The following is a 26,619-nucleotide window of genomic DNA, read 5'->3' on the forward strand; positions in this document are numbered from 1 at the left end:
GCAGAATCTGTGCTACAAATTGCACGAACGAAGCAGGCCCCGCGTTTTGAACGTACGTCGGATGCGTGTTGTAAAAAAGAAAGGGTCAGAAAAAGTGGCAGATGGCGCTTAAACGGTCAATGGCAGGGACCCCGACGGGCAGCCTGAGCCTTTAGAGACGTCGGACAGATGCTTATTATAGATTCAAACCCAGAGAACAGAGTGGCAAACATTAACGCAAACTGCATTTCTATCCAGCTTATATGTAAACGAAAAAAACAAAAATTCACAAGCAATTTATGAAAGGCATAGTTTATTGGACAACTACAAATACAGTTCATCCAACGAATTACATCGAAATACAGATAGATAAACTCTGTACATCTAAAGTGCAACAACTATAAAGTCAATTCTTTGTTGTGAAATGGGTGATTTTGATGTTCAAAACCTGGAATAATAATGAAAAAAAAAAAAATTCCTGGTGACTTACTAGAGGCCATTTCCACTATCGGCAACTGTTCACTGAGACCTCAGCAAGGTCTTGAGCATGATTTATAAAAGATGATAATTTGAGTCCACCAGTAAGAGTATAAATGAATGATTCAGTGCTACATTTGATCGATGTGGATGCAACTCGTGCCGAATCTGCGATTAACAGCATGGCACTGTCCACATCCTGTACATGTGTTTAAACTCAGAGACGAGTCAAACAGCACCGTTGCAGCCATGGGCTTACAAGTATCTCACCAGAGCCTGTCTACAGTGTGTTAATGTTCCTCCCAACATCTTGTTACTGCACTTTCTGATTTGTAAAAATAAAATTTATATACATATTTAAATACATTTTCTTGACCTAATGTTTAAGTTGGACACTGTAACAAGGCAACCAGGAAAAAGATGCACATTTTTTGTGAATCCAGAAAAATAACTTAATCTTTAGAGGGAAAAAAAAAAAAAAAAAAGACAGGATATTTTTATAATTACAAAAAACAAACACGAAAACACACTAGAAGAAATGGCCAATAAAAAAAGGAAAGGAACACACTAATCAAAGAATCTAACCAATAGGGTGTGGTTCTGTTCTAACATGATATAGTGACAAAGGGGTGGACTAGACTCACGATACAAAAAAAAAAAAAAAAAGAAGAGGAGATGATAGTCATGGTCATTAAATAAAGACGACAACCATTTACAGTACTGCCACCAGCACTATCAGAATGCAGGGAACTGCAAGGATGGGGCTGTGCTCGAGAATGTAGTGTGCTTGGTGTGCATTGTGTTCCATGGTCACTATCGCGTGTCTGGTGTTTCTTGGTCACAGAGCTTGGACAGTGGGCAGAGTCTATGTTGTGGTGGCTCTGTGCGCTTTTCAGAATGGGTGTTCTCGCTGGCCTCTGTCTCTCCCATGTGCATGTCTGGAGATTCTTCTTCAATCAGACCCTCAGAGAGGTCTTCGCAACCAGCGCATGCCTGCTCACGTAAAAAAAAAAATCACACACACACACACACACAGAAAGAGGATGTGAGAAGAGAACACAGAATGTGGAAATATACTTCTGTTGGTTAAAAATAGACATAGTTACAACTCAGGCTGGGCCCTGACCAAAACAACATTTTGCAGCGGTTATTACCTTAACATCAATGGCCTTGGGCAGACCGCCTCTCCTCATCCACGGGTGCACCTCTATTAGTTCTCTCTTCTGCTCCTCTGTGAAACGTGGCTGACTCTTCTGCATCTGTCGCAGCTTCTCTCTGTCCTCCCTCAGCACCTTCTGTATGTCACTGTCACAAACACACACATGCTAGCAGTTAGTATACAAGAGCTTCCAACAATCACACACACAGACACATTACGTTTCAGAATCAAAGGCCAGTAAAAGCATATACGCGTGTGAATATGTTGCTTATAGGTATCTTATGGGTGAACATGTATAAGTCCAGTACAAGCTCTTTTCACCTCTTCTTTTCACCCCTACAAGAAAACAGCAACCCGGTTTCATAAAGCTGCACGGCTTTTTCACACTTCAGTGTCAAACAGAAGTCAGGTAATTCGGTTTGAAGGGTGTGAAAGTGGGCTGGGTTCAAAGGAGGCTTTTGGGAACAGGAAATGTCTGAACTACAGCAATCATAAACACCCTCACTGAGGATCAAATGAGCTTCGCTACTGCAGGTCCTAAACAGAGCGGTCTTCAAATGTTCAGTAAGGTTCTGAAGTGAAATTCAAAGGGGTTAAGGTGCCTTTAAAGATTTTTTTGTGTGTTTTATATTTTGATTTATAGTTTGGATATGCAATCATTAAGCAGATTTAAAGCTATGATATAAAAATAATTTCCTCTTTACATTCAGCAACCTGCTCGCACAAGAGGTACGTTTACCTACAAGTACCTCACGTTTATTAAAAATGACGTAATTATACGCAAAACAAGAATGGCTGTACCAATAAGGACAATAAGTGCTTTGCTCTGCGATGACTATTTCAGCAGCAAAGCGCAGCAGGAAGCAGGGATTGTGACAGCTGGGCTTGTGTTGGGGACTCTCCTCTCTCCTCCCACTCACCGAGGAGGCAGCTGGTAGGTCATCATGACTCCCTCATCCACGTTGGCAGTGAGGAGCCACAAGGGGTCCTGCAGAACATACTTGATGAAGTGCTCACTTTCCTCCACTTCCATCGCCCCAGAGATGCCCACAGAATGCCCGTTGGCCTTGTGACTCTTCTGGGATGAGTCCACGCTGCCGAAGTAGTTGCTGCTGTTGTTGCTATTGTGGCTGCTTCCTGTAGAGAAATAAGGGAAGATGTTAGGATGAGGAGGTCTGTAGGGTAAGGCTGACTATGAAGTTTGTCCATCCTTGGACTTCAATAAAAACATACATAAATAAATAATGACCACGGCTCAGATTCACTGCATCCTTTCCAGCAATTTATGTAAGTAACTTGTCCAAACCCTCCCAAAAATGTTCAACTCAATGCCAATGCACTAAATGGAACCACAAACGAGCCTTTAATGCTACATCATGTGTTACAACACACTATTAAAAATGTGGGGTCCCACTTCTGGCCTCTTGTCTGCGTTCATTTAAAACAGATTTTTGTGACAGAGTTTGTGACAAGCTTTTAGAACACCAAGTAAACAGAAACGACTGAAAGCCAAGATCAGTTAGCTCACAATTCATAATTTTTAGTAATATGAATCTAATTTTAAGCTAAGTTGATAGAGAAGATAGTTTCCCTTCATGCCTTCGAGTTAAAATTGTGAACGCAGTAATGAACAGCGTTTTGCTTGTTTGTGCCACTGTGTTGTGGTTTGTATGATGCAGGCTTATAAGCATAACTGCAACAGTGAGGCATTTCCTGCTTGTGCATGTGAAAGTTGAGTACAGCTGAAGATCAGATAATATATCTGATATATAATAACTTTTGCATAATGACATTAAGTTATAGGGGGATGTAAGTGGCAGGCATATTATAACGATTCACACAAAACCACACATTAATATGAACAAAATGTTTTTTTATGGTGTGTGGCCTTGAGCGAGGACCCTCACCAGTTCCACTGGCAGATGCTCCACTTGCTGAAGTTCCAAAGCCATTGGATCCAGAGCCCATGGATCCAGAGGTGGCAGAACCAGTGCCTGAGCGAGAGTCCTCTGGCATGAGGATGTCCAACAGGTCGCTGGAGGAGGAGTTGCCATCACTTTGATGATCATCGCCAGGTGACTCTATTTCCTGAAAGGCATAAAATTGTGGGACAGTCTATTGAGACATGCTCTGATATAGTACACACAACGTAATATATAATAACTTTCAAAACTGTGACAAGGACAATGGCAATATTTTAAGGTTATCCTAGGCTTCCTTGAGCCAAAAGATAAACATGAAGGCTCAAAGAAAAACCTAATATGAAAGAAACACAGCAAGGAGGACGAGACAGTAAGACGGTCCCACCTGTTGCAGCTCTGGTTCTGGTCTTGGTCGTGCAGCACTGCTGCCCTTCTCAGCAGTGGTGCTGCTGCAGTTGGTCTGCACTCCAGCAGGGGGAGCTGCCGTGTCATGTCTCTCAGCTGAGCGCTGGGTCTCTTCCAGCTGCAGCAGATTGAGCTGTAGAGGTGAGCTGCAGCGCGACTGGAAGAGGGGCGGTGAAGGCTGGTCCCGACCTCCTAGAGACTGAGGGGTGGAGCTACGTGACTGGGCTTCCCGCAATTCAGGCTGAGGCTCCGGGGGCTTTGGTGGCTCTGTAGCTATAGTAAAAGAGAAGGGCTGGGCAGGGAATGGTGTCTGAGGGGTGAAAGGATTCTGTGTGGTAAACTGCGTCTGTACTGGGAAACTGGACTGGGTGGGAAATGGGGCCTGAGGGAAAGCAGCCTGCGGTGGGAAGGTGGGCTGAGCAGGAAAGCTGGCCTGCTCTGGGTAGAAGGGCTGGCGTGGGGCACTGCCCATCTGAGGAAACACATAGTTGGGCAGAACCAGAGCAACCATGGGTGTAACCAGTGGGGCAGTGTAGGTGGCGGGCTGGATGGAGCAGCGGGGGTCCTGACTGCACTGGCTGTCCCCAAAGCCAGACAGCGAAGGGTCCACACGGGGAGGCAAGGTCCCCGTCCCAGGGTACACCTGCAGGGGGTAGGCAGGCATGACAGCGGGGTATGCGATGGGGAAGGTGGATTGGGATGTGTCTGATGGAGACCAGGAGGTCTGGTTGAGGCCCTGCAGGGGAGGGCGAGGCAGCTGCTTCCTGTGTGATACTGTGCTGTCAGACGACTCATTCTGCTTGACTCGTTTGGTTTTCGTTTTTTTGTTCCGTCCACTTCGCCGTGTAGTTGGCTCTGCTCCACCGCCAGCCTGCTTGCACGGGCGAGCAGCTGCCATAGCTAAATGAGAAGCATTAGAAGATGGAAGGATTAATTATTATTTAAAAAAGCATCCATGTGATTCACAGAAGAATATGCAGACACTATAGTAGGATCCTATTTTCCCTTTTCTTAGTGTTTCATACAGTTACTTCCATGAATGTCTTTGTGAATGTTCACACATGTAGACCCTGAGAATGAACGTGACAACGCTTTGTTTGTTATTTGCCTTAAAAATGGAGCTCACCTTCTAGGGTCACCTGTCCCTTCTGTCTCTCCAGGTAGTGAGAACAGTCAGCCTTGATGGCATGGATGCCACACAGCTCCTTGAAACGCGTGAGAAATGCCTGTTCTTCCTTCTGAGTGTGGGCTGCCAAAACCTGCTTTGTCAGACCCAGTTTCTTGTAGGCCTCCCTCTCCTGGCTAGGAGGAGAAACTGCACTCTGGGGAACAGGAGCCTGACTGTCAACTGCCTCTCCTGCTCCGCAGACATCTTCAATAATCTCTGTAAGGCAAAGAGGACAACAGCTTGTCATGTGACCTTATACGTAAACAATAAAAACGAGATTCAAAATCTGATCATTTAAATGCAGCTACCTGAGTCTGGCTGGGGTTTCTTGTCTCCCACGTGGACAATGGTGCTGCTATAGCTACACTGACTGGTGATTGACACTACGCTCTCTGCTTTGCTTGGAAGTGCTAGGGGTGCCAGGGATGTTCCCACCACCCCAGTGCCTGTGGATTTCTTGGACGCGTCCAGGCCTGGCTGACCCTTCAGCAGCGGAGCCTCTGTAAATCAAAGATAGGAGAGATGTTATCGTGACAGCATGGAACATAGGATGTTACTCCAAAATCAAGCTTTAAGAATCTTGTGCTTCTACTTCAAAAATGTACCTTTCTGTTCTTGAGGCCATATTGTATGAATATTGTATGTGTTTTGAAAAATCTAGAGTATGAATTAATGCAGCAGTACCTTCAGACACCTGCATGGAGCTCTCTGCTTTCTGTTTGTCCTCATCAGAGTTGGAGGATGTTGTGTTGGATGATGACTGGCACTTCCTCTTGACCGTTATGGGCACATTACAGCTCTCCAGATACCTGAATTACCACAGATTCACATTCACACACTTCCCAAACTAACGTACACTCAAAAGAGTACTGAAATTTTCATTATTGTTATATTTTCCTTACTCGAGTACAAAGAAAACCAAACAAATAACCTAAGAAGTGACTGAACACAATGATACAAACATAGTGATTTTTTGAGTAGATAGTTTAGATTTCACTATATTTTGACTAGCATGTTTGTGGAACCATAGCACTGAGAGGTTGAGCTCACCTGATCACACTGTCCAGGCAGCTGATCTGCTGATAGGAATAGACAGTCTGTTCTTTGTAGGCCAGGTCCTCCTGCACAAGTGTCCGTTCCTCTGGGCCTACAGACTCTCGCCAGGATGCCGGAGCTGTAGTCTCTTTGGGGCGAACCGCTGAGGTCTTCTGGACTGTGGCTAAAAAAAAAAAAAAAAACGTACTCCATTTACACACAGTTGGCTGTTTTACTGTGTTTATTGGACATGAAAATATTCTCAATAAGATTTCAGTGATAACCATATGCAGGGTTCTTACACATTTTAAGAAAAGATGTTCCATGACCAAACGTTGTAGTTGTAAACGTAGAAAAATGTTTCTCGCTCAGTCTTACAGGAACTTTGTTAAATGTACTTCGTTATACATTTATGTGTATCAGATTTAAATTACTTTTCCATAACTTTATTTTTTAGTTTTTAATGACTGTAGGAACTCTGCATATGGCATGAAATGTGATCCTATAGCACTCACTGTTCGGGCTCTTCTTGGTCAGTAGCTCTTGGTTCTTTTGCATGTGCACTCCTTTGCAAATCTCCTGGAATGTTCGCTGAAGGACAAATATAGACAGAATCATTAACAGTTGGATTTAAGTAGTACAATTGTCACCCAGAAAGATGAAGCAATGAATACATATGTTAATTAAGATGTGGGGTAACTTACAGGCTTGGACTTGCTGATCTCCTCACTCTCTACCCGTTCACGCACACCATTTCCATTGCTTTCACTAGATGACGCCATGATGTGGTCATTGCCATCCAGACTGCCATAGCTGCTGGACCCATTACTGTGCACTGGCTGTAGGGAACAAAATGACAAATATTAGTAACAGGTTTGCAGGAACCAGTACAGAGGTGTGTACTGCTGTTCATCACCAATGGACTTGTACTGAGTAATTCTGTAATTCTAAAAATGTTCCCTTCCAAAAAGCTTATGTATTCTTGTTCAACATTTAATTTCTGTTTCTTCTATTGCTCTATACATACCTGCAGTAGCAGCCTATGAATTTGCTCTGTGAGTTCCTGGATGTCTGTGTCCATGGTCTTGCCCTCCACTGTGGCAGGGGCCAAAAAAACATCCTCATTCACGGGACCCCTAAGAGAGGACAGGATTACTTTAGTACATCCAGCAAACACAAGAAGAAGATTTTGCTCAGAGGCTTCCTTCTTAAAACACACTCACATGCGGACTTTGTGGCGACCAATGACGAAGGACACCTTGCGGCTCCAGGGGTTGACAAAGCTGGACCAGCTAGTGTCTATTGTGATGTATTCGCCATTACGAGCGCAGAAACGTATGGAGGAGTGGTCAAAGGGCTGCCCAGCATACTGCAGGACTGATCAGACACAGATAAAATGTCAATGCATGATCAAAGATATGTACAGAAAGGAGAGTTTGAATGTTTCTGTGAATGAATGCAGTACTTACTCTTCCTGTGTATTCCAAGCATGATGGAACGGTCATTAGGATGTAAGTGAAGAAGGACTGAGGTGCCAATTAAGTCCTGTGGTAGATAACCTAGCAACGGAACAGCCCTGTGCCACACAGACAAAGAGCGTTTAAAAGAATGATGAACCTATGATGCAAAACAGTTTAAAACAAGCTCATTGTTTGGCTCTGAAATGGACACACTCGTAAAACTCAAAACTCACCTCTCATCCACATCCTGAAACACACAGCTTGGGGTGTGTGTGGTGGTGAAAATACGCTTATCTGTGGGAATTCTTGGAGCTGAACATACAAAAGAATGATATTTGGTACAAAAGGATGTTCTCATTAGGCTATTGTACAATAATGTATGTACTATACTTATACCCAGTGCATTCAAATTTTCATTCTTCCTGTTGCCTCACCTTCATAACCAGAGTGCACCCTCTCAGCCAACAGGAGGCAGCAGAACTGGTCCTCAGCATGTACAGAGTCCTGCACTTTCATCAGGTATGGGGTCATACGAAATGGGTAGTACTGAAGATCCCCCTCACACTCCTTACCCCCACTGAGCAATGAAACAAATACAGAGAAATCAGAAAAAAAAAATGTCACAGACCACACACACAGATTTGGCATAAATCTGAACAAATGTAACTTAACAGCATTAGCTTCACTTGAAGAAGACAAGGCAATCTACTGGCAATTATTTTAGTCACATTACACATACAGGGCTGATAATGGGGGAAAAACCTGAGCCAAAAATATAAACAGCCGATATATAATAACCCTGTTCATCATTGTCGAGCAGTGCTCCTCTGTGAGAATTATTTTAAAGTGGGCCCTTACGTGATAAATTCTGGTGAATTTTGTCAAAACAAATGGACAAGATTCAGACATGAGATGAACAAATAAGCCTATATTTTCAGTAGCATCTTTGTCCAGAGCACCAGAGCTTTAGCCTTTGTTTCACCTCCCCAGCATCCTTTTCTGCTTCTCTCTCACGATAATGAAAACGCATCACCTTACGACAGTGGCTGAGATTTGCCAATTGAATTAAACTAAATTAAATTCTGAGGAAAAAATGAATTTAATCGGTTTTGGAATAAGGTTATAACATATAATTCAGAATATTCAGCATATATTTGAATAAATACATACAAAAAAAGGTATGCAAGCATGCTGTATATTTGAAATATATTAATTTAGTTAGATTTTATATGGGATCAGAAGGAAACTGTCAAACAGTGATTCTAGAGAGTCGCTATTATATTGGAAACCACAAGGGGGCACCAACGAGCCACATATTCCTCACTGTTGCCATGGCAGGCTCGTTTCCTCCTGTTTTTCCCCTGTTTATCAAAATGGACACAGCTTTTAAGCTAATTTCCAGAAAGGATTTTGCAGCAAATGGGGTGACTTGGTAAAGGCCGGTGTGTGAGTTCAGAATCTATACATTTCTCATCGACACACACACACACACACACACACACTCACCTAATACGGCAGAAGAAGGACTTCTCTTGCATGCAGTCAGAAGGGGATGAATCTGGAAAAGCAGAGAAATTTAAAATAAGCCACATCCTAGACTAGGCAGCAGCTGCTTTTCGCACACTCAATTAAGTCTCCATTGAGCTGACTAAAGGGCAGCCAGAAAAAAAGAGCTAGTACCAAATTTAAATGAGGTGAACACAGCTAAGAGTTTCCAGAGCATTTAAACTGGGACTACAGATGTTATCAAGAACACCGTAATATCACAAAAAAACACAACATTGCATAATGACACTGATATTTTAATACAATTTTCAGAAATAAAGGTCCATTCAACATTTTTTGACTGAAAAGTAGTTACCTGCTCCAGTGCACATGCTCCATGAGGGTAGACGGTAAGGCGTGGTGAAGCTGTAGAACACACTGACGTCCTGCGGCGTTAAAAACTCCACAAATTTGGCATTCTTAAAAATATCCCTCTTGCAGTTGAGAATGGAAGCTGCCTGGTCTGAGATGTAGACAATCCTTCCAGTGATTAGAGACACTGCAACTGCAAAGATATCCTACAAACACACACATTTACATTAATTAAAGAAACCATATAAATGAAATCAAAATACTTTTGTAAAAATATATACAATTTTACAAAAAAATAATAACCATTTACCATGCATTTTATACTTTACATAGTGACTGCTTAACCAGGCCCTGGTTAATGTGGAATGTGTGTCATTTGTACACTTTACAAACCATTTTGCTCTATGTAGCTCATCAAAAATACTCTCAAGTACAAGGACTCCCATCTGGTGACAATATAATGAGTCCACATCACACATTATTATTATGCATCTAATGAAATTGTACAGCACAACTCAACTAAAACTATTAATTAACTGCTGTGGGAATGCAATCAGTGTTAATTTATTTGTGTCTACTACACAACGTTCTACAGGATCGCAGTGGGAGAAAGAGCACTCACTGTGTTTTTCAGGGTGTACTCTGAGGTGATGCTGTCAATCTCCTCGATGGTGTAGGCAGACACATCCAGACCTGATGGCTGGCTGTCATTGATCATCAGCAGCTGGTAATACTCTTCATTGGCTAAAGGGCAATTAGAATTGGATAAGTGCTGCACAGTTTAGGGAAAAAGCCAAGTCACAGATACTGTACAGTATATATTATTAAATATCTTTCAATTGCTCGCGGCCAAGCGTTTTGAGAACGACAAAATGAGGAAATTTCAGTGGTCCTCTCATTAATACAAGTGAGAGTGTTGACAAGCACAAGGCTGGAAATCATTTCTATGTCAAAGCCCCCTGTTGGATTTGTTAATAAGACAACATGTACCCCTTGAAGAAAAGGGGACATAAAGAACGTACCTTCGACCTGTTTCACACATCGCAGGGCGTACTTCAGTGTGTTAAGTGTTGTGGACTTGCTGCCTTTGTTCCTTTTCTCAGCAGGCAGATGCTTTTTTAACTCTTTCAGGGTCTTGATCAGCTCTTTCTGAGTCTTGGCCTTGGCAGATTCTTCGCTACTGTAATTCCAAAAGGCACACACATACGTCAGAGGCCAACCAGTCACAATCCTTACATCTAACCTCTTTACCCATAGCTAGCAGTGGGCCAGGGGAGCAGTGTGTGACACCTCACTGCTCCAAAAAAAAACTCTTAAGGGCGGAAACCATGTTCAGCCCTTTTCAGATATTGTCTTTTTCAGACAAATATTGACTAAACTTGTACTTCATACATTTCAATTTGCGTTCCTGTGTTTCTTCTTTTTTTTTTACTCTGCTCCCACTGCAAATTTTATCATCTTGTTTCTTTCAGACATCAGAGATGTCACATATCAAGCTTTACCCTAACACTACACCCTCTACCTGAAGGTGAAGTGATTGTCATTGAGAAGCACAGCAAGCACAACACACAGTGCACAAAACTAAGTGTGTCCTCTGCTTTTAACCCATCACCCTTAGTACTTTACTCAGTGGCAACTTGGTGGTTCGGGATTTGAACCGGCAACCTTTCGATTATGAGCCTGGTTCCTGACCCGCTAGGCCACCATTGCCCCTTAACAGACATATTAAATATCTTTCAATTGTTCAAATTGTTCATATCTAGTTGACATTAAATATAGGGAAACATGCAAAACGGCAAACTGTCACACAAGTATTCTTGATGCCACCTGCACCTGAATCAGGTTCTACATTTAATGTGTTGGTATATAATCCTATATCCATACATAACCTTGATTGTCTAATAAGGTGAGTCATGACTAGATGGCCCAGTGGTTGACATATCTGATACGGAGCAGAAGATAACTAGGGCTGGAATAACACATTACACAACCTGACACTAATACTGATTAGAGACTACTGTGCAAACCTTTCACAGACATGCATGAAATGTGATATTGAACTAGCATTACACAATGTTAAAATCTGTCGTCATTAAACCGCGCGCCCTAAAAAAAAAAAAAAAAAAAAAAAGAAGAGGTATGTGTCATGTTGCATACACCTTTTAGAAACTCAACAACGGTTGGTTTAACAACACAGGATAACACAGGACAACACAAAGTGTGGAGAAGGGCACAAACCTGCAGCCACTGGTGGAAGGGTTGTCCTGCTCAGAGCTGGCACTCAGCAGGCTGAAGGCGTTGGAGCTGCTTGGAGGAGAAGGGCTGTGGGAGTTGGAGCTGATTTGGAGCAAGAGAGGAAACACACATCTTAAGAATTCACGACACATAGTTAAATTTGTATGTGATCTAATCTTTAAATTCTGAAAATCTATCTGTAGACAAACTGATATAGTTAACAGTCAGCAGAAAACAATAATTACTGAAAGTTACTGATAGTCGTGTAGCAATTAAAAATAAAAACAGAAATAAATCACATGAAACACCAAACATATTTGTTTGCACACATTAAATGGGGGTATGAATTATGCCGCAAGGTATAAGGAGGATTTGTTGCGATTTGAGTCTGGCGTCCAGCTGCTATTCTGGCCAACTCAGTCTCTCACCAATGAAAGTTGCATATCTAATTTCCAAACATCTGAATCGAAAAACAAATACTGCAATGCACCGAATATAGGACAACGCTTGAATTTAATTACAATTTTAAACATTTTGGCACATCTACTGCTTATTGTACCGTGTAGACTTTAAATTGAATTTGCATTCATCTTGTATTACTTTCCATTTTACAGAACATGTCAGTGACAGTCCTGAAGCCCATTTAAACTCAGTATGAATAATACCACTGAAATATATTGCAAACCAGCATACACAAAAAGAATAAATATATTCCTCCTTTTCAGGAATGAGCCCTCCCCCCACAATATGGCTTTTGTGCATCCTCTCAGGAACCCAATTACATAAGCATCATCAATGTCTCCCCTTTTTTTGCTGTGCGGTGCGGTACATGTGTCTCCTACAGGGTCTAAGGTACACCAGTACCACAACAGGTGACAGCCAAAGGATTCCACTGGAATAAACTGCTGTGTGTCTGGGCTTTGGCTTTGGCTTCTGTGCTGAGGGCCATTAATACTTTCAAGAGGCTATCAACAGCTGCAGATGACAGAGCATTCCTTTAATACACCAGGTTGTGGTTATATATAGACTGTAAAGAGGCTTATAATAGAAGGTAGACCTGCAAATAGCAACCGCATCAACTAATTATATAAACCAAAGCAGCTAATTATATAAACATGCTTGTCTGTACCATGTGCAAAGGTAGTTAAGCGTGCTATAGTTGCAGTAGGTTAATATTACAGGCTAATTCAATCTTCTGTGTAAAGCAGGTCTTAAACCAGCAACACTGACTGCTCAGTATAGCCAATGGCTAAAAAGATCCTGCTGGACGGCGACTTCACGCTTGCCTGAGGCCATCATTTTAAACACATTAAAATTCATTTCAGGTTTCCACTCAACTCACTTTAATCTCAATACTGATTAATAAATGTAGATTCCAATAATATAGATTCCAATATTAAACTAACAGAGGGAATAAAGTTACACCAAGTATCTAGAGGAATACTGTTTTTTCTTTTGGATAGGCATACACTATTTTTACACATATCTCACTTCATACACTTACCAATTAGCCAGAAGGGCCACTTTAAAAAAAAAAAGGCCAAAAGGAAAAAAGAAGAGCGAAAAGAAGGCAGTGAAGCACCTTTTTGGAGCACAGTAATTGGATGGACACCATTGGCACATCTTTTGAAATGACACAATAGCAGGTCCTTCTTGCTTTATGTCCTTTTAAAGTTGGGTTCTGACTAATAGACAGACTGCATCAGAGATGTGGAGCAGTTGAGTAGACCACTGTGAGGCTCTAAAGTCAGGGCTCTATGCTTTGAGCAAAAAGACAAAACTGGCCTGATGGACAAAATCATTTTGCCACCTTCACAGGGTCATTTGGTCTCAGTAATGTCTGTGGTTGAGGTCACTTCACACAGGACTTGTTTGTTCCATTTGGTTAATGTTAGAGGTCAAAGTGAGTCTCCAAATGTGCATCCAGGACACAGATGCTGTGTGTCTCTCTCCGTCTCACTTAATCTGTAAATCAATAATGGCTATGCAGAGAACGGGAACACAACCTTTTCTCATGAGATTATTCACTAGATGTGGATGGAATATTGTCTGGCAGCTGGTGGGATACATTTGGCTGCAATGGACGTATTGGAAGAAGAAGAAAAAAATAGGCAAGAGTAAGGATTTGAACGACATGAGCGGCCAGGTAATGATGACCATATAGCAGCTCATGTGGGATGTGCAGGCTGGTCTAATGATCCACTCAAGATTGATGAAGAAAGAATGCCGGTTCTGATAGAAAGGTGTCAGAACACACAGTGCATCACAGAACAGCAGGACCAGCCAGGGCGCTATGGTCACCCCACCAAAGAAACTCTTACATTGGGCAGAAGGCCATTAGAAGTGGACCACAGGACAATGGAAGAAGGTGGTCTGGTTTTATGAATCAAGTGTGTGTGTGTGTGTGTGTGTGTGTCTGTGTGTGTGTGTTACCTGGTAAAGATATGCACCATTGAAAGAATGCAAGCCAGTGGAGGCAGTGTGATGCTTTGAATAATGTTCTGTGGAACATTGGTGGATGTTCCTTTGACATGTACCACCCAGTTAAACGCTGTTGCAGACCAGGTACGCCACTTCATGAAAATAGTCTCCTGTGATGCCAGTGCCCTCTTTCAGCAGAATAAAGTGTTTTGTTTTCTTTATGAGCCATTTAACTATTGTTAGGGGACTCTTAGATTTGTTTTATTTATATTTTTTAATATTGCTTGAATTATGAACATTATTTAAGTATTTTTATTTAATTGTTTTTTTGCTGCGGTGTGGATGAAATGGTGAGGTTTAGAGGGAGTGTGAGTATTTAATTTTTTTTTTTTTGCTTGTACATTGTGATTTCAGCACTTTTCACTGAAGTAACTGTAAAAGGACAATCTGTAAGAGAGGCAAGCATCTGTTGCCATGGAAACTACCTATCCTAGAACTATGGGAAATTTGACAGTCTGGCACAATGCATGGTTCTACCCCAACTGTTTCCTAATGGACACACAGGGAACATTTCCATGAGAAATGAGTCCTGTCATTCTGCAGTTTGCAGAAATTACTGACTGACTAATATTTATCAATTTCTCTGTATGCTGGCATTCCCACATGGCAAAATAAAATGAAAACAGCAACCGTTGCCGGCACTTTAGTGTGCAGACTATGAATCACTGCCTGGTTTCTACGTCATGCTGTGAAATAATTTAATCCATGAGGATCATGGAGGGATGAAGTCTTCAAACTTTCTCTAGATAATTGGGCCTCTTTCACTGATTATTTATTTCTTATTATTTTAGTGAGTAGAGTTTGTTGTATTATATATTCCTTTTGAGTTAGTGATAAATCACTGTATTATATTATGTAATATTCACCAAAACATCCAATCCAACTGACCTCTTGTTGCTTGCTGATGACTCCAGCAAGGCAGAGTCTTTGCTGCGTCCGTTTGAGCTTCCCGTGGATTCATTGCCATGGGATTCGTTGCCGTGCGACTCGTTGCCGTGGGACTCGTTGCCGTGCGACTCGGTCCCGCTTCCACTGGAGCCACTGCTCTTCATCTCAACGTCCTCGTGCATGGAATGCACCATTTTTCGGTCACTGTGTGGTGACGCAGGGCGGTCCTGACTACTACTGTCACTACCCTCAGAGGGAAGGCCGAGCTTTGCCCCATCGGGAAAACCTCCCATGCGGTGAAGCTGGGCCATGGAGCTTCTTGTTGCGGGACTGTTCTGTCCCTCAATGGATGAGAACCGGTAAGGCTTGGAGTCTGAGTTTTCGGACATATCTTAGAAAATATGATGTAGCCAAAGGAAAGGAATCATAAACCACCCCATCTCCAGACAGGGGAGAGATGATGAAAATGAGGTGACATAGCTAGGGTTTCTGTGAAAGAAAAACAAAGAAATATATGGTCAGGTATGGAGGCTGAATTCACTCAAAATTGACTCACAAATATGACCACTTATTGGTAAAAAAAAAACCACACACACACACTTAAACTCTTTGAAAACAATTTTCTATATTCAGCTTTAAACCAGCAAAGTCTTTTTAAGTCTGGAGTCTGATGCCCTTCTCACAACAGAGGCAACACATCAAAGCTACAAAGACCCCAGCTTCGCACCTCAGGTCTCTACCACAGGCCAAAGCTACAGGCCAGGCCAGGTCTTCAAAGGTGCCCCAGCTGAAAGCTCTGCCCTTTCCGTCTGCAGTCGCCAGGGGTTGCACCACAGGTTCGAGTGGTCAGCAGACAGGGGCCCAGACACAACTGGCATTTCAACTCTCCATGCTGCCTAATAGGACTTTCAAGGGGTTCATGCTACATGAAAGGTTGTCTTGTTTATGCTGGCCAAAGACAACCAGACATTATATACAGTCGCTAACATTTACAGAATACAGAATGAAGGTATAAAATCAGTTAAACGGATTAAAATGTGCAATGCAAGCCTACCAAACAATAGAAAAATGGCTTCAAAATAGGTATTAAAAGTCTATTTACTGACTACTTGGTTTATTCAGTGCAATGTTGTTTTCTAACTTGTCATTATGTACAGGCAGCATACAGACAGAAAATGCAGGAAATATGAATGCTTCTTGACCCAATAAAGGTCACAGGAGATAATAAATGAAGTAATGTTCTAAAAATGAACATGACATTTTGTGCTGTAATCTCAAAATGAGTTGGATAAATATGCGGAAATTGAACATCATTAGACGCCATGCATATTTAGGCCACCGGTGTGCTTTTTGTTCTCTTTTTGTTAAAATAACTAGGCTAAGGGATTTTGAAAAACCAATTAAGTGACAGACTTGCATTAGTGAATACAGCAGTCCACTGGAACTAACTGTTGCTGATAACAGGCCTCCCACCATTTATTCAGCTATTCCACTCATTAAACAGCCATTTCCTAGTTATACCACAGCTATTTTCAACATAACCCTGAACATATGAGCACATTTCTCAAAGGTGATGCACAGAGCAAACAGTAATCACTTTGCACTTTTGGTCAATGTGCAAGGGCCTGACATCCTTTCAAAAATGACATTGAATTTAAACTTAAATCCACAGCTTGTCAAAAAAAAAAAAAAAAAAAAAAACAAAAACATGGTAGTTTTGGTGCCAAAGTAACACTATTATAGACTATAATCTATTTTGAACATCCCCACGTAATGTAATTACAGTTCCTAACTCTAGATAATCATTGACTGACATTTCCTCACCAGACGTGGAGCGCCTTGCCACCCATTCAGTAAACCTAATTTAGCTTTAGCATAAGGTTGACCCGGGGCGCTCTTCATTCATGGCACTCTCTTGAGAGAGGATGGTGATTGCAGTACTAGGCAAAAGCAATGATCAGTCAAACAAATGCCGAGCCACCACGGTGTGCTACACACCCCCTCTTTAAAATTAGATTGTGCACTCTGTAAAAGACAGCCTCCCTCAGCAATAAATTCTAATGACAAACTACCTAACACAACCCTATAGTCATTAATACTTAAACCTTGTAACAATCCGGAGGCCTTTATGTAATGGAATATGCCGCAATACCAAACACCACAGGCAGACTTTATATAAAGACTTACATAAGGTTAAGGGTCGCTAAGAGAGTCAAAGACAGTGACAGCATTCATACTAATTTACATTTCATGACTAAACCGGACTTTGCCGCCCGCAAAGCACCAATCAGCCGCAGCATGAAGAAGTGAATGAAATGAATAAAATTCATCATCTTCTAACAACTCTCAGTTCATGTCGGGAGCTGGGAAAACTAGCGAAAGGCATCGGAGAGGATCTGACTAGGATCAGATTTCAATGCCACATAAGCATGTTCAAAACAGATTAATGTTACTGAGGTGCCGTGCCTAGTTCCTGCAAGAAGTGTTCCATGTTGGGGCTGATCATGGTGAATGAGAAATCATCGACACACCATTTAAATTCAATTTTAAGGTAACCGGCAGACCCGGCCCCCCATGATAAAACGGTGACTGCACACTGGAAAAGGATGGAGAAATGAGCTTTATTTATTCTGAATGGAGCGTGACTGCCGACGTGACACTCCCTCGAGGCCGTCCATTCGTGCGTCATCCTGCTTCCTCCTGCCAAGTGCTGCTGAGTGAGTAGGCGCTACGCACGGGCTTTTTAACACTGAATAAATATGGACAAAGCCATTCGTGCCAAGATCCTCTTTCAGTGATCACTTAATTCTTTCTGGTGGCCTTAAGAATTTTATGGTGAATGTAGAAATAAGCACAAAATACTTCCAACAAGGTCAATCCAGTAGCCAGTGCGCCAAAACCAACATTATCTAGTTAAATCTGTCCGGCAAGGTACATTGTACAAGTCTTGTGTGTTCAGATCTGCTGCAAGTAGTCACCTATCCACTACAAATCAGTTTTCTGAAAAAGGATGAGCTGAAGAAAGCAAACCACGAACACCTGACATTAGCACCTCAACTTGTGTGGGTTTTCAACCCCGTACATAAACACTGCACAAAACAACAATCATCAAGTATTCACAAAATTTTTTTTTTTTTTTACAGGCAAAAATAGGATAGTGGCAGCAATATATCTTTAGCCATTTCACGACTATTTTCACTATTTAACTTGTGCATTTTGAGTATATCTCTGCACAAATGAAAAGGACCCAGGCTTTCAGATCTGTGGAAAGACGTCATCACCAAACACAGCCTGTGCACTGAACAGTTCTGACCACTAGATGTCAGGATTTAGAAATGCAGTCATCTACACACAAAGCAACTTTAGAATAGAGTATGTTTAAATTCCTAGCAGATGCATATGCCCTGCATGGCTGGAACACAGTCAAACGATGCAGAATATCCCCAGAAATTAGGGCTTTTGCACCCTGTTTTCTCAATTTGTTAAAAAACATTGATGCAATTTTAGTGTTCCAGAAAACAAACCATGTAAAAATAATATTATAAACTATATGAAATAGTGTGACCATTCAACTAATCTGAATCAAGGTGATGGATGTTTAATTTTCCCTACATTTCCCTACAGAACTGTGCAAAAGCAAACAGAGCGCTGGGCGGTCACCGTATTAAAGGGAGATTAACATATTTAGAACACCGGCATTGGAAGGGGCTAAGGAGCGTGGGCCTTAACTTTTAATGAGATGCCTCCTGAGTGTGTGGGAGCAATCAATGGGAGAAAATGTGGACTAAGCAAACTCCACTCGTATTTTTAAAAACCGGAGCAACAAACTGTCCAACCAGGGAATAGGTTAAATGTCCTCACACATTTTGGGCCAATTTCTACCATGAGAGAATTTTTATTTACTTTTGGCCTACGCAAGAGTTAAAAGTAATCATTAAACCCAATTTTATGATAACTGCACAAGAACATGCTTCGAAATTCAGATATTTAAAGGGCTTTCTTTCCCTCTTGCCTCGCCTTATAGACAAACCAGCAAACATAGCTCCGACCTAATTCTACCGCTGAAATGTACCTGCTCGGCCACGGAGGGGGGATCGGGCGCCAAACAAACACTTTCATTTTGGGGAGCACGAGTTCACAACAAGCGCATCGATTTCCATGTAAACCATGAAATCAAAAACGAGCATTAAAACATTTCATGATCATATTTGGCTGACATCAATAATACGTCGTTCGAACTAGTTCGTGCCAAACTTTGTCTTAAAGATGGCACACGTGCCGCGCGGACGGCTAATTATAATATGACAGTAATAATACTGATGATAACTATTCTTCATCCGTGCCCCATTTAAAGGTCTTTTCTCGCCGTGGCGACGTGGACCGTGCCGGCTGTGGCAGTGGGCAGGGCCACCACTACTCCACTGACCGGCTTTGACCTGAGCAGTGGCACAGTTATGCAACCCATTTTTTAAACTGGAAAAGCCACGCGATTACAGCGCTTTTTTCGCACAACAACGCGGCGACTGACTTGGCCCCGCTTCGCTTCGTTCGTATATGCGTTAATATCGGCCGTGGAGGCGACTGTGGTAAAAGTACGAGCCCGTAACAGTCACATTTCACTCAATGGAAACTCCGGGTGTTATACAACATCCTCACATAGCGCACAAACAGGACGAAAATCGACAGACAAGAACAATTTCTTACCTTCCGGGGTGAATGTAGTCGCGAACCTAACCTCTGGACCTCGGCGGACGAACAGGCGTCCCAAAAAAAAAACGCGATTATTTCCCGAAATTCCGTCCCCGGCCGGTGACACACTGCACTCGCGGGCGCGCTCACCGCTTCCTCACGGTGCTGCCCTGGATCCCGAGCGCTCGGCATGACCTCAATTCCAGCCCCGCCCCTCAGCCCCGCTGCCCGTCCAATCCGGTGAGCGTAACGCGCCGGGTCTGGGCGGGGGGGAGGCGGGAACGGGAGCGGCGCGTCGCGATTGGCCGGCGCGGCCGCCACTCTCTTTACATAAGGATGCCATTCGCCTCACGTGGAATCCCACGTCCAGTGACGGCGTGAGGGGCGCGTTGGCAAATCAGTAGTAGCGAGCGCTGCGAGTGAATGGAGCCGCGGCGGAGGAGGAGGGTGGTTGGTTCGGCGAGCTTCAACATGACGGGCGTTATCTAAACAGTTATACAAGTGTGTGTGTGTAGTAGTAGTCAATGTGGACGAGGAGTAGGCTGGCCCACGCAAATCCACGGCCACCAGTAACACGGCGGGAAGGTTTTATAAGCCTTGGTTGCGGGCGAGACGATGTTGTTGCTCTTTGGGCGGAATTTGTTCGCCGTCAGAGCCGCACGTCTTTACATAATTGCTTCGGTAAGCGACGTCGTGTCACGGACTCCAAGCAAATCAGGTAGTCCGAGAGAACAGAAAACGTGCTGCCAACGTGCCTATAAACAGAATATGCTGTTAGAACACAAGATAAGTAAATACACGGTAAAGCTGATCAGTGTGGGCAACATGGTGTGGATACGTTCATGTGGTCAAACTTGCTGGTTCATCTTCTTAATCCTTGTTTGATTTGTCCCAGTAAGGATAAATTGTACAGTCATGTTCTGTGCTAAATTGTATATTGGTACAACCGTAAGATACCTGGTTGTGAGTGTGTGTGCATGCTCTCCCCGTGTTGGTGTGAAAGTGAAGTGATTGTCACACGTGATACACAGCAGCACACGGTGCACACAGTGGAATTTGTCCTCTGCATTTAACCCATCACCCTGAGTGAGCAGTGGGCAGCCATGACAGGTGCCCGGGGAGCAGTGTGTGGGGACGGTGCTTTGCTCAGTGGTACCTTGGCATATTGGGATTCGAACCAGCAACCTTAACCACTAGGCCACCACTGCCCCAGAATGAACACACTATCACAGTGGGCACCAGGATTTGAACCTGGGGCCTCTTGATCTGCAGTCAAATGCTCTACCACTGAGCTATACCCCCACTGGGTCTCTTTGGGTATTCCAGTTTCCGCCCTCCTTCCAAAGGTATGTGCACCAGGTGAATTGGTGTCTTGTCTCTTGGTGTGAGAGTTTGCCAGGCTGGCGTCCTGCCCTGGGTGAGTTCGCAGCCTGCAGCCAGTGATATAAAGAACTGCTTAGCCATTACCAACAGATATTAGTATAGTACAGTACTAGTACTCACCAATAGGCTTTAGTGGCTTTAATGAATGTCCTGCTCTGGTAGTGTTTCCTACAAGAAAACCCCTTTATCACCCCTCCTTTTAATGCTATAAAAAAGTTGTGTGGGTTTGATCAAGAACTTTCAGGCAGAAGATACCTCAAAACAGCCAGATTGAGAAACACAGTTGCTATAGCATAGTAATAACTGCAATGAAAATGTTGTTACCTGCACATCATTTACTGTAACCTATAAATAAACACGGTTAAAGATGCACATTCCTCATTTGCAAAATTGTACATTTGCTTAAAGAATAAAAAGTTTCGTATATTTATTTTCATGCGTTACATAACAGATGCTTGGGAAGAGGTTACTTTGGGCAGCAATTTGGGCGGCAAGTCCAAAACAAAGAATTGCCCAGGGCTGAACACTGCCTACACCAGTCTTCATCCTACCGACATCTCCTCCCCAAGGAAATGATGAATACGCAACCGGCTGCCCACACGATCTAAAGAAAACAATGTTCACTAGACTAGGCCATGCTCTATTGGTTCTGCCTACTGAATTCCAGAACTTTGTGTTAACTAAACGTCATTGCCCTATTCTTCTATCTATAGCTGATCGGACTACTTCTACCACAAAGAGTTTAGTGGTGCTGAAATTCAACTTCATTGAATGATGAAGCCTTTTGGAAAACTCAAAACTGTTCAGTTTAAAACTTTATATTCAGACTAGTAAAATGTTTTCTAAGCACTTTTTAAATCATTGGTTAAATAAATTATTTGTGTGTGTGTGTGTGTGTGTGTGTGTATATATATATAAATATACTTCTGACAATCCTATGCTAATCCTTGTGAGGGCTCGTTTGAACTACCGACATTCTGTCTGTGGTAACGCTTATTCAGTATGTATTTGTTTATACATTGATTCATTTAGTAAAGAACAACCCATAAAGTACAGTAAATTAGTTGAATAAATTGTTTAGTAACTTAACACTGTTGCAAAACATGCTGCGTATGAATGTTTTGCTTTATGATTTCTTTTTTTTTTTTTTGCAGGTACATATGCAATCATGTCTCAACGATATGTGAAAGATTGCCCAGAATCCAGAGAATTTCTCTCATGTAAAGTGCATCCAGAAAGTATTCACAGCGCACCACTTTTTCCACATTTCTTATGTTACAGCCTTATTCCAAAATGGATTAAATTCATTTTATTTCCTCAGAATTCTGCACATAACACCCCATAATGACAACATGGAAAATACTTGAGGTTTGGGTAAATGTAAGTATTTACAGCCTTTGCCATAAAGCTCAAAATTGAGCTCAGGTACCTCCTGTTTCCCCTGATCATTCTTGAGATGTTTCTGCAGCGTAATTGGAGTCCACCTGTGGGGGACTGGACATGATTTGGAAAGGCACACACCTTCTATATAAGGTCCCACAGTTGACAGTTCTTGTCAGAGCATGAAGTTGAAGGATTTGTCACCAGGCACAACTCTAGCAAAGGTTACAGAAACATTTCTGCTGATTTGAATGTCTCAGTTATCACAGTGTGGTCCATCATCCGTAAATGGATTAAATTCAAAACCACCAGGACTCTTCCTAGAGCTGGCCGATCACCTAAACTTTGGTCCCTCTGTCAGAGCTCCTCTGTGGACAGATCCTCTGTGGACAGACGAGAACCTTCTAGAAGGACAGCCATCTCTGCAGCAATCAGGCCTGTATGGTAGATTGACCAGATTGAAGCCACTCCTTAGTAAAAGGCATATGGCAGCCCGCCTGAGGTTTGCCAAAAGGCACCTGAAGGGCTCTCAGACCATGAAAACAAAAATCTCTGGTCTGATATGAAAAACTTTGAACTCTATGCTGTGAATGCCAGGAGTCACATATGGAGGAAAACAGGCACCGCTCATTTCCAGGTCGATACAATCCCTACAGTGAAGCGTGGTGGTGGCGGCAGCATCATGCTGTGGGGATGATTTTGGGAACTGGGAGACTAGTCAGGATAGAAGGAAAGATGACTTCAGCAATGTACAGAGACATCCTGGATGAAAACCTGCTCCAGAGCACTCGTTAATTCAGACTAGGGCAGTGATCTAAGCACACAGGCAAGATATCAAAGGAGTGGCTTCAGGACAACACTGTTAATGTCCAGAATTGAATCCAATTGAACATCTCTGGAGAGATCTTAAAAAAGCTTCCCAGCCAGCCTGATGGAGCTTGAGAGGTGCTGCAAATATTGGTGTGCCATCATATTTAAAAAGACTTCAGGCTGTAATTGCTGTATATTCAATATATTTGCCAAAACCTCAAGCAAACTTTTTTTTTCACATTGATATTATGGGGTGTTGAGTATATAATTCTGAATGAAATTCTGATTATAAGTCTGAATGAATTTTCTGAATGAAAATGAATTTAATCAATTTTGGAAGACTGTTGTAACATAACAAAATATGGAAAAAGTTATGAGTTGTGAATACTTTCTGGATGCCCTGTATGTACACAATACATTTTCCATTTTGAACAGTTTATGGTTCTCCATGATAATAAGCAATGTACATTTATGTTTTTTTACACGCTAATCACTATACCAGCATGTGGTTAAACGGTTTAAATTTCCATGTTTGAACTACATTTACCATTAAATCAAACAAAATAGTATTGAATTCAGCACAGGTTGATATATAGGTTTCAGCACAGGTAAAATACAGTATGCGTGCATCATACCTGGACTTTGTATCAGTTTCTATCATGGCTGCCCTCCATTGGCCAGGAAAAGCTGGCTCAGGTTGGCGGAATGTGGGCGGTAAGTGGCGGAAGCTCATGATGGTAAAATCCTCCTGACTCACTGAATTAAGCAGGGCCATTCCCCGGGCATTTTGATGGGATGCAAATCATAAATAGCCGCAGGTGAACAGCTCCTCCCAAATCCGTTAGTGTGTACGTGACACACATTAGTACCACTTTGAAAGATCCACTTAAAAACACCCCCCCACACTTTGGTGTGGGCATAATCGCACTTTTGCGTGGACTGTGGGATGTTATTCCTTTTTAAACCAACTTCCTCTCACCTATTAAAAGGCATTGTTCCACAGAGAAGTGTCATTCGGATTTTAAATTGTGTTGTAGGCACGACCATAGCTGTATAAACTGCACCCATCATTTAATACAGTGTCAGCAAATTCAAAGTTTATAAATAAAAATGTGTAGATTTATTTGTGTATGTGCTGCTTCCTTTCACCCTGACCTGACACACTAATGCTTAGGTGGACTGTTTCTATTATTCCTTGAATTTAACAGCATATCAGCAAACAAGCAAATCAGCTGAAGAAAGGGAGAGGAAGAAAGCCTGGAAACAGGAGTGTGTCTGCACCTATTTAGAAAAAGAAATGGAACACATTCCTTATTGAGAGGGTTTGCTTGTTAACCCTGAGCAGGACAGTGAGCTGGCGGGAGCAAACAGGAATGAATTAATCCCATATTCCAGGGCTTTTCCATGACGTTAGCCTTAAGTCTTTAAAGTCACCCCCCCTCACTCGCTTCCAAAACCAATAGAAAAACGGTGCATAATGAAATTAGGTCTGACGTGTACGACATGACTTATTAAGATGGTCCATTTAATCTGAAACTGTATTCACATTAAACTGTATGTACATAAATATTTCTTAGACCAAATTAAGCCAATCCCCTAGGTTGTAAAATAAAAAAAAACTCTATCCATGTTTAAAGGACTGTGGAGGTGGAGTAGCTAGCATCTATGATGAAAAAATTCATAAATCAGCATACTCAATTACACCTTCATCATTTCAACTAATTGTAAAGTTAGTAAAATGACTTCATCTACAGATCACCTGGTCTATGCACAGACGTCCTGAAATAATTAGACTTTTTATGATAACTATATCTACAAAAAAACAATTCAAACCACCCCAATGGAACTACAATGAAATCTGAGCCACACTAATACATTCTACCTGCTTACTAAACAGTATACCAAAGATTTTTTTTAAAAGTGAGTGTAATTGATCAATTCTTTGGAAAAACAATGTTAAATTACAGTGTACCCCAGAGATCAATTCTAAGACCTACATAATTTTCTTTATACCACTACCACTATCATGCAGATGTACATCACCACCTGACATCAAAACTATCTAAATGTGTGAACTGGATAATGGATATTAAAGAGCTGATGGACAGAAACCTCTTCATTAATAACCTTAGTTACATTAGTTACTTGGCACTAAAGCTGGCAGAAGGAATCATCAATCTGACTTTTTCATGGTACCTTTACCACTATATGTATACATAGGAATCACAGTTGACAGTAATCTATCCTTTGTTTTCTGCTTTCTTTCACCTACACAAAGTCAAGATGGACACTGACCATGGATGATGCAGCAGAACTGGTACGTGCACTTGTAGATAAGATAATCTTTTACTAGTCCCACAAGTGGAAATATTACAAGAATTTACCAGAATGGTTTAATGTAACTACTGTAATTAATTAAAATCCAAAGTCCAAGTACAAAACTGCTGCTAAACTACTGATGCAATTTTGTTACAGTACTACTGCTCTGTCAGCACTGCACTACCAACACATATTTACCATTAACGTACAAACTGTGCAGAGAGAGAGTCTATGATAAAGACACATCTTTTAAGCCAAGCCTTCTATAACAGTTAAATGCACACATACCAAGATGAACATGTCACCAGGCTGCCCTAGTTTGACTGCCAGGGACATGTATCGAGGCATCTCTCTCTGAACTGCTATAGGGATGCCAAAATCACTTCACTTTCTTTAAAATGGACCGGTATCACCATAGTGGACATTCACAATCTTGCATCCACTGGACTAGTTGAAACGTACTCTGCACTGTCCATTACGTCTTACTTCAAATAAATTAAAAATACATTATTTATCCCCAAGGGATCATCACCACCTTTTTAAAGGAATTCTGATGAGCAAACCAATGAATCAGCTTAGGATGTGTTTTCCTGGAAATGAACAGTGTCGCTGCGGTGGTTGAACAGAAGGTATGGAACATGGGTGATATTCAGATAATTTCTCAGGATCTGTAGAAGGTGTGAGGAGGTTTGAAAGCAGGCCATTGTGTGTTCGGTAGGTCTGGAACAGGCACATATAAATAGAGCTCCAGGACTGTTTTCATTTGTGTGTGTGTGTTTCATAGGCAGGAGTGTGGGTTGTCTGGATGTCATGGTGGGTGGGTGTCCTGCTGTGGTGTGGCTTTTTAAAATTCATTCAGATCACCTAGCCCATTAGCTTGGTCAGCTCTCCGCCCCACTGGTGCAGCTCTGTGCCAAGGGGCTGTCTTCGTGTCTTTTACGTCAGAAGGAAATTGGTGCAAATGTTTGCCTC

General features: G+C 42.1%; 1 protein-coding gene across 1 annotated transcript; it reads right to left on the reverse strand.

Moving 5' to 3' along the window:
* Window positions 1-275: 275 nt before the first annotated feature.
* On the reverse strand, window positions 276-19,912 carry per2 (period circadian clock 2). The gene is made up of 23 exons (XM_028976488.1): window positions 19,771-19,912; window positions 15,067-15,555; window positions 11,701-11,799; window positions 10,485-10,642; window positions 10,085-10,206; window positions 9,467-9,668; window positions 9,112-9,163; window positions 8,040-8,182; window positions 7,839-7,917; window positions 7,615-7,721; window positions 7,369-7,522; window positions 7,173-7,281; window positions 6,850-6,984; window positions 6,661-6,736; window positions 6,161-6,329; window positions 5,795-5,919; window positions 5,419-5,610; window positions 5,069-5,326; window positions 3,923-4,842; window positions 3,523-3,703; window positions 2,536-2,752; window positions 1,611-1,761; window positions 276-1,449 (listed from the first exon to the last, which is right to left on the reverse strand). The coding sequence occupies exons 2-23, from the start codon at window positions 15,453-15,455 to the stop codon at window positions 1,270-1,272; spliced, it is 4,218 nt and encodes a 1,405-aa protein (XP_028832321.1). The 5' UTR covers window positions 15,456-15,555; window positions 19,771-19,912; the 3' UTR covers window positions 276-1,269.
* Window positions 19,913-26,619: the final 6,707 nt, after the last annotated feature.

The sequence above is a fragment of the Denticeps clupeoides genome, chromosome 4 (genome assembly GCF_900700375.1).
Source record: "Denticeps clupeoides chromosome 4, fDenClu1.1, whole genome shotgun sequence".
NCBI lineage: Eukaryota > Metazoa > Chordata > Actinopteri > Clupeiformes > Denticipitidae > Denticeps > Denticeps clupeoides.

Excerpts from the sequence above, each read along its gene's own strand:
- per2 (XM_028976488.1), bottom strand. The coding sequence starts at position 15,455 with ATGTCCGAAAACTCAGACTCCAAGCCTTACCGGTTCTCATCCATTGAG. Across the intron at positions 7,722-7,838 it reads TTTCAGGATGTGGATGAGAG|GGCTGTTCCGTTGCTAGGTT; the intron begins GTGAGTTTTGAG and ends TGTGTGGCACAG. Across the intron at positions 7,282-7,368 it reads GGTCGCCACAAAGTCCGCAT|GGGTCCCGTGAATGAGGATG; the intron begins GTGAGTGTGTTT and ends GTCCTCTCTTAG.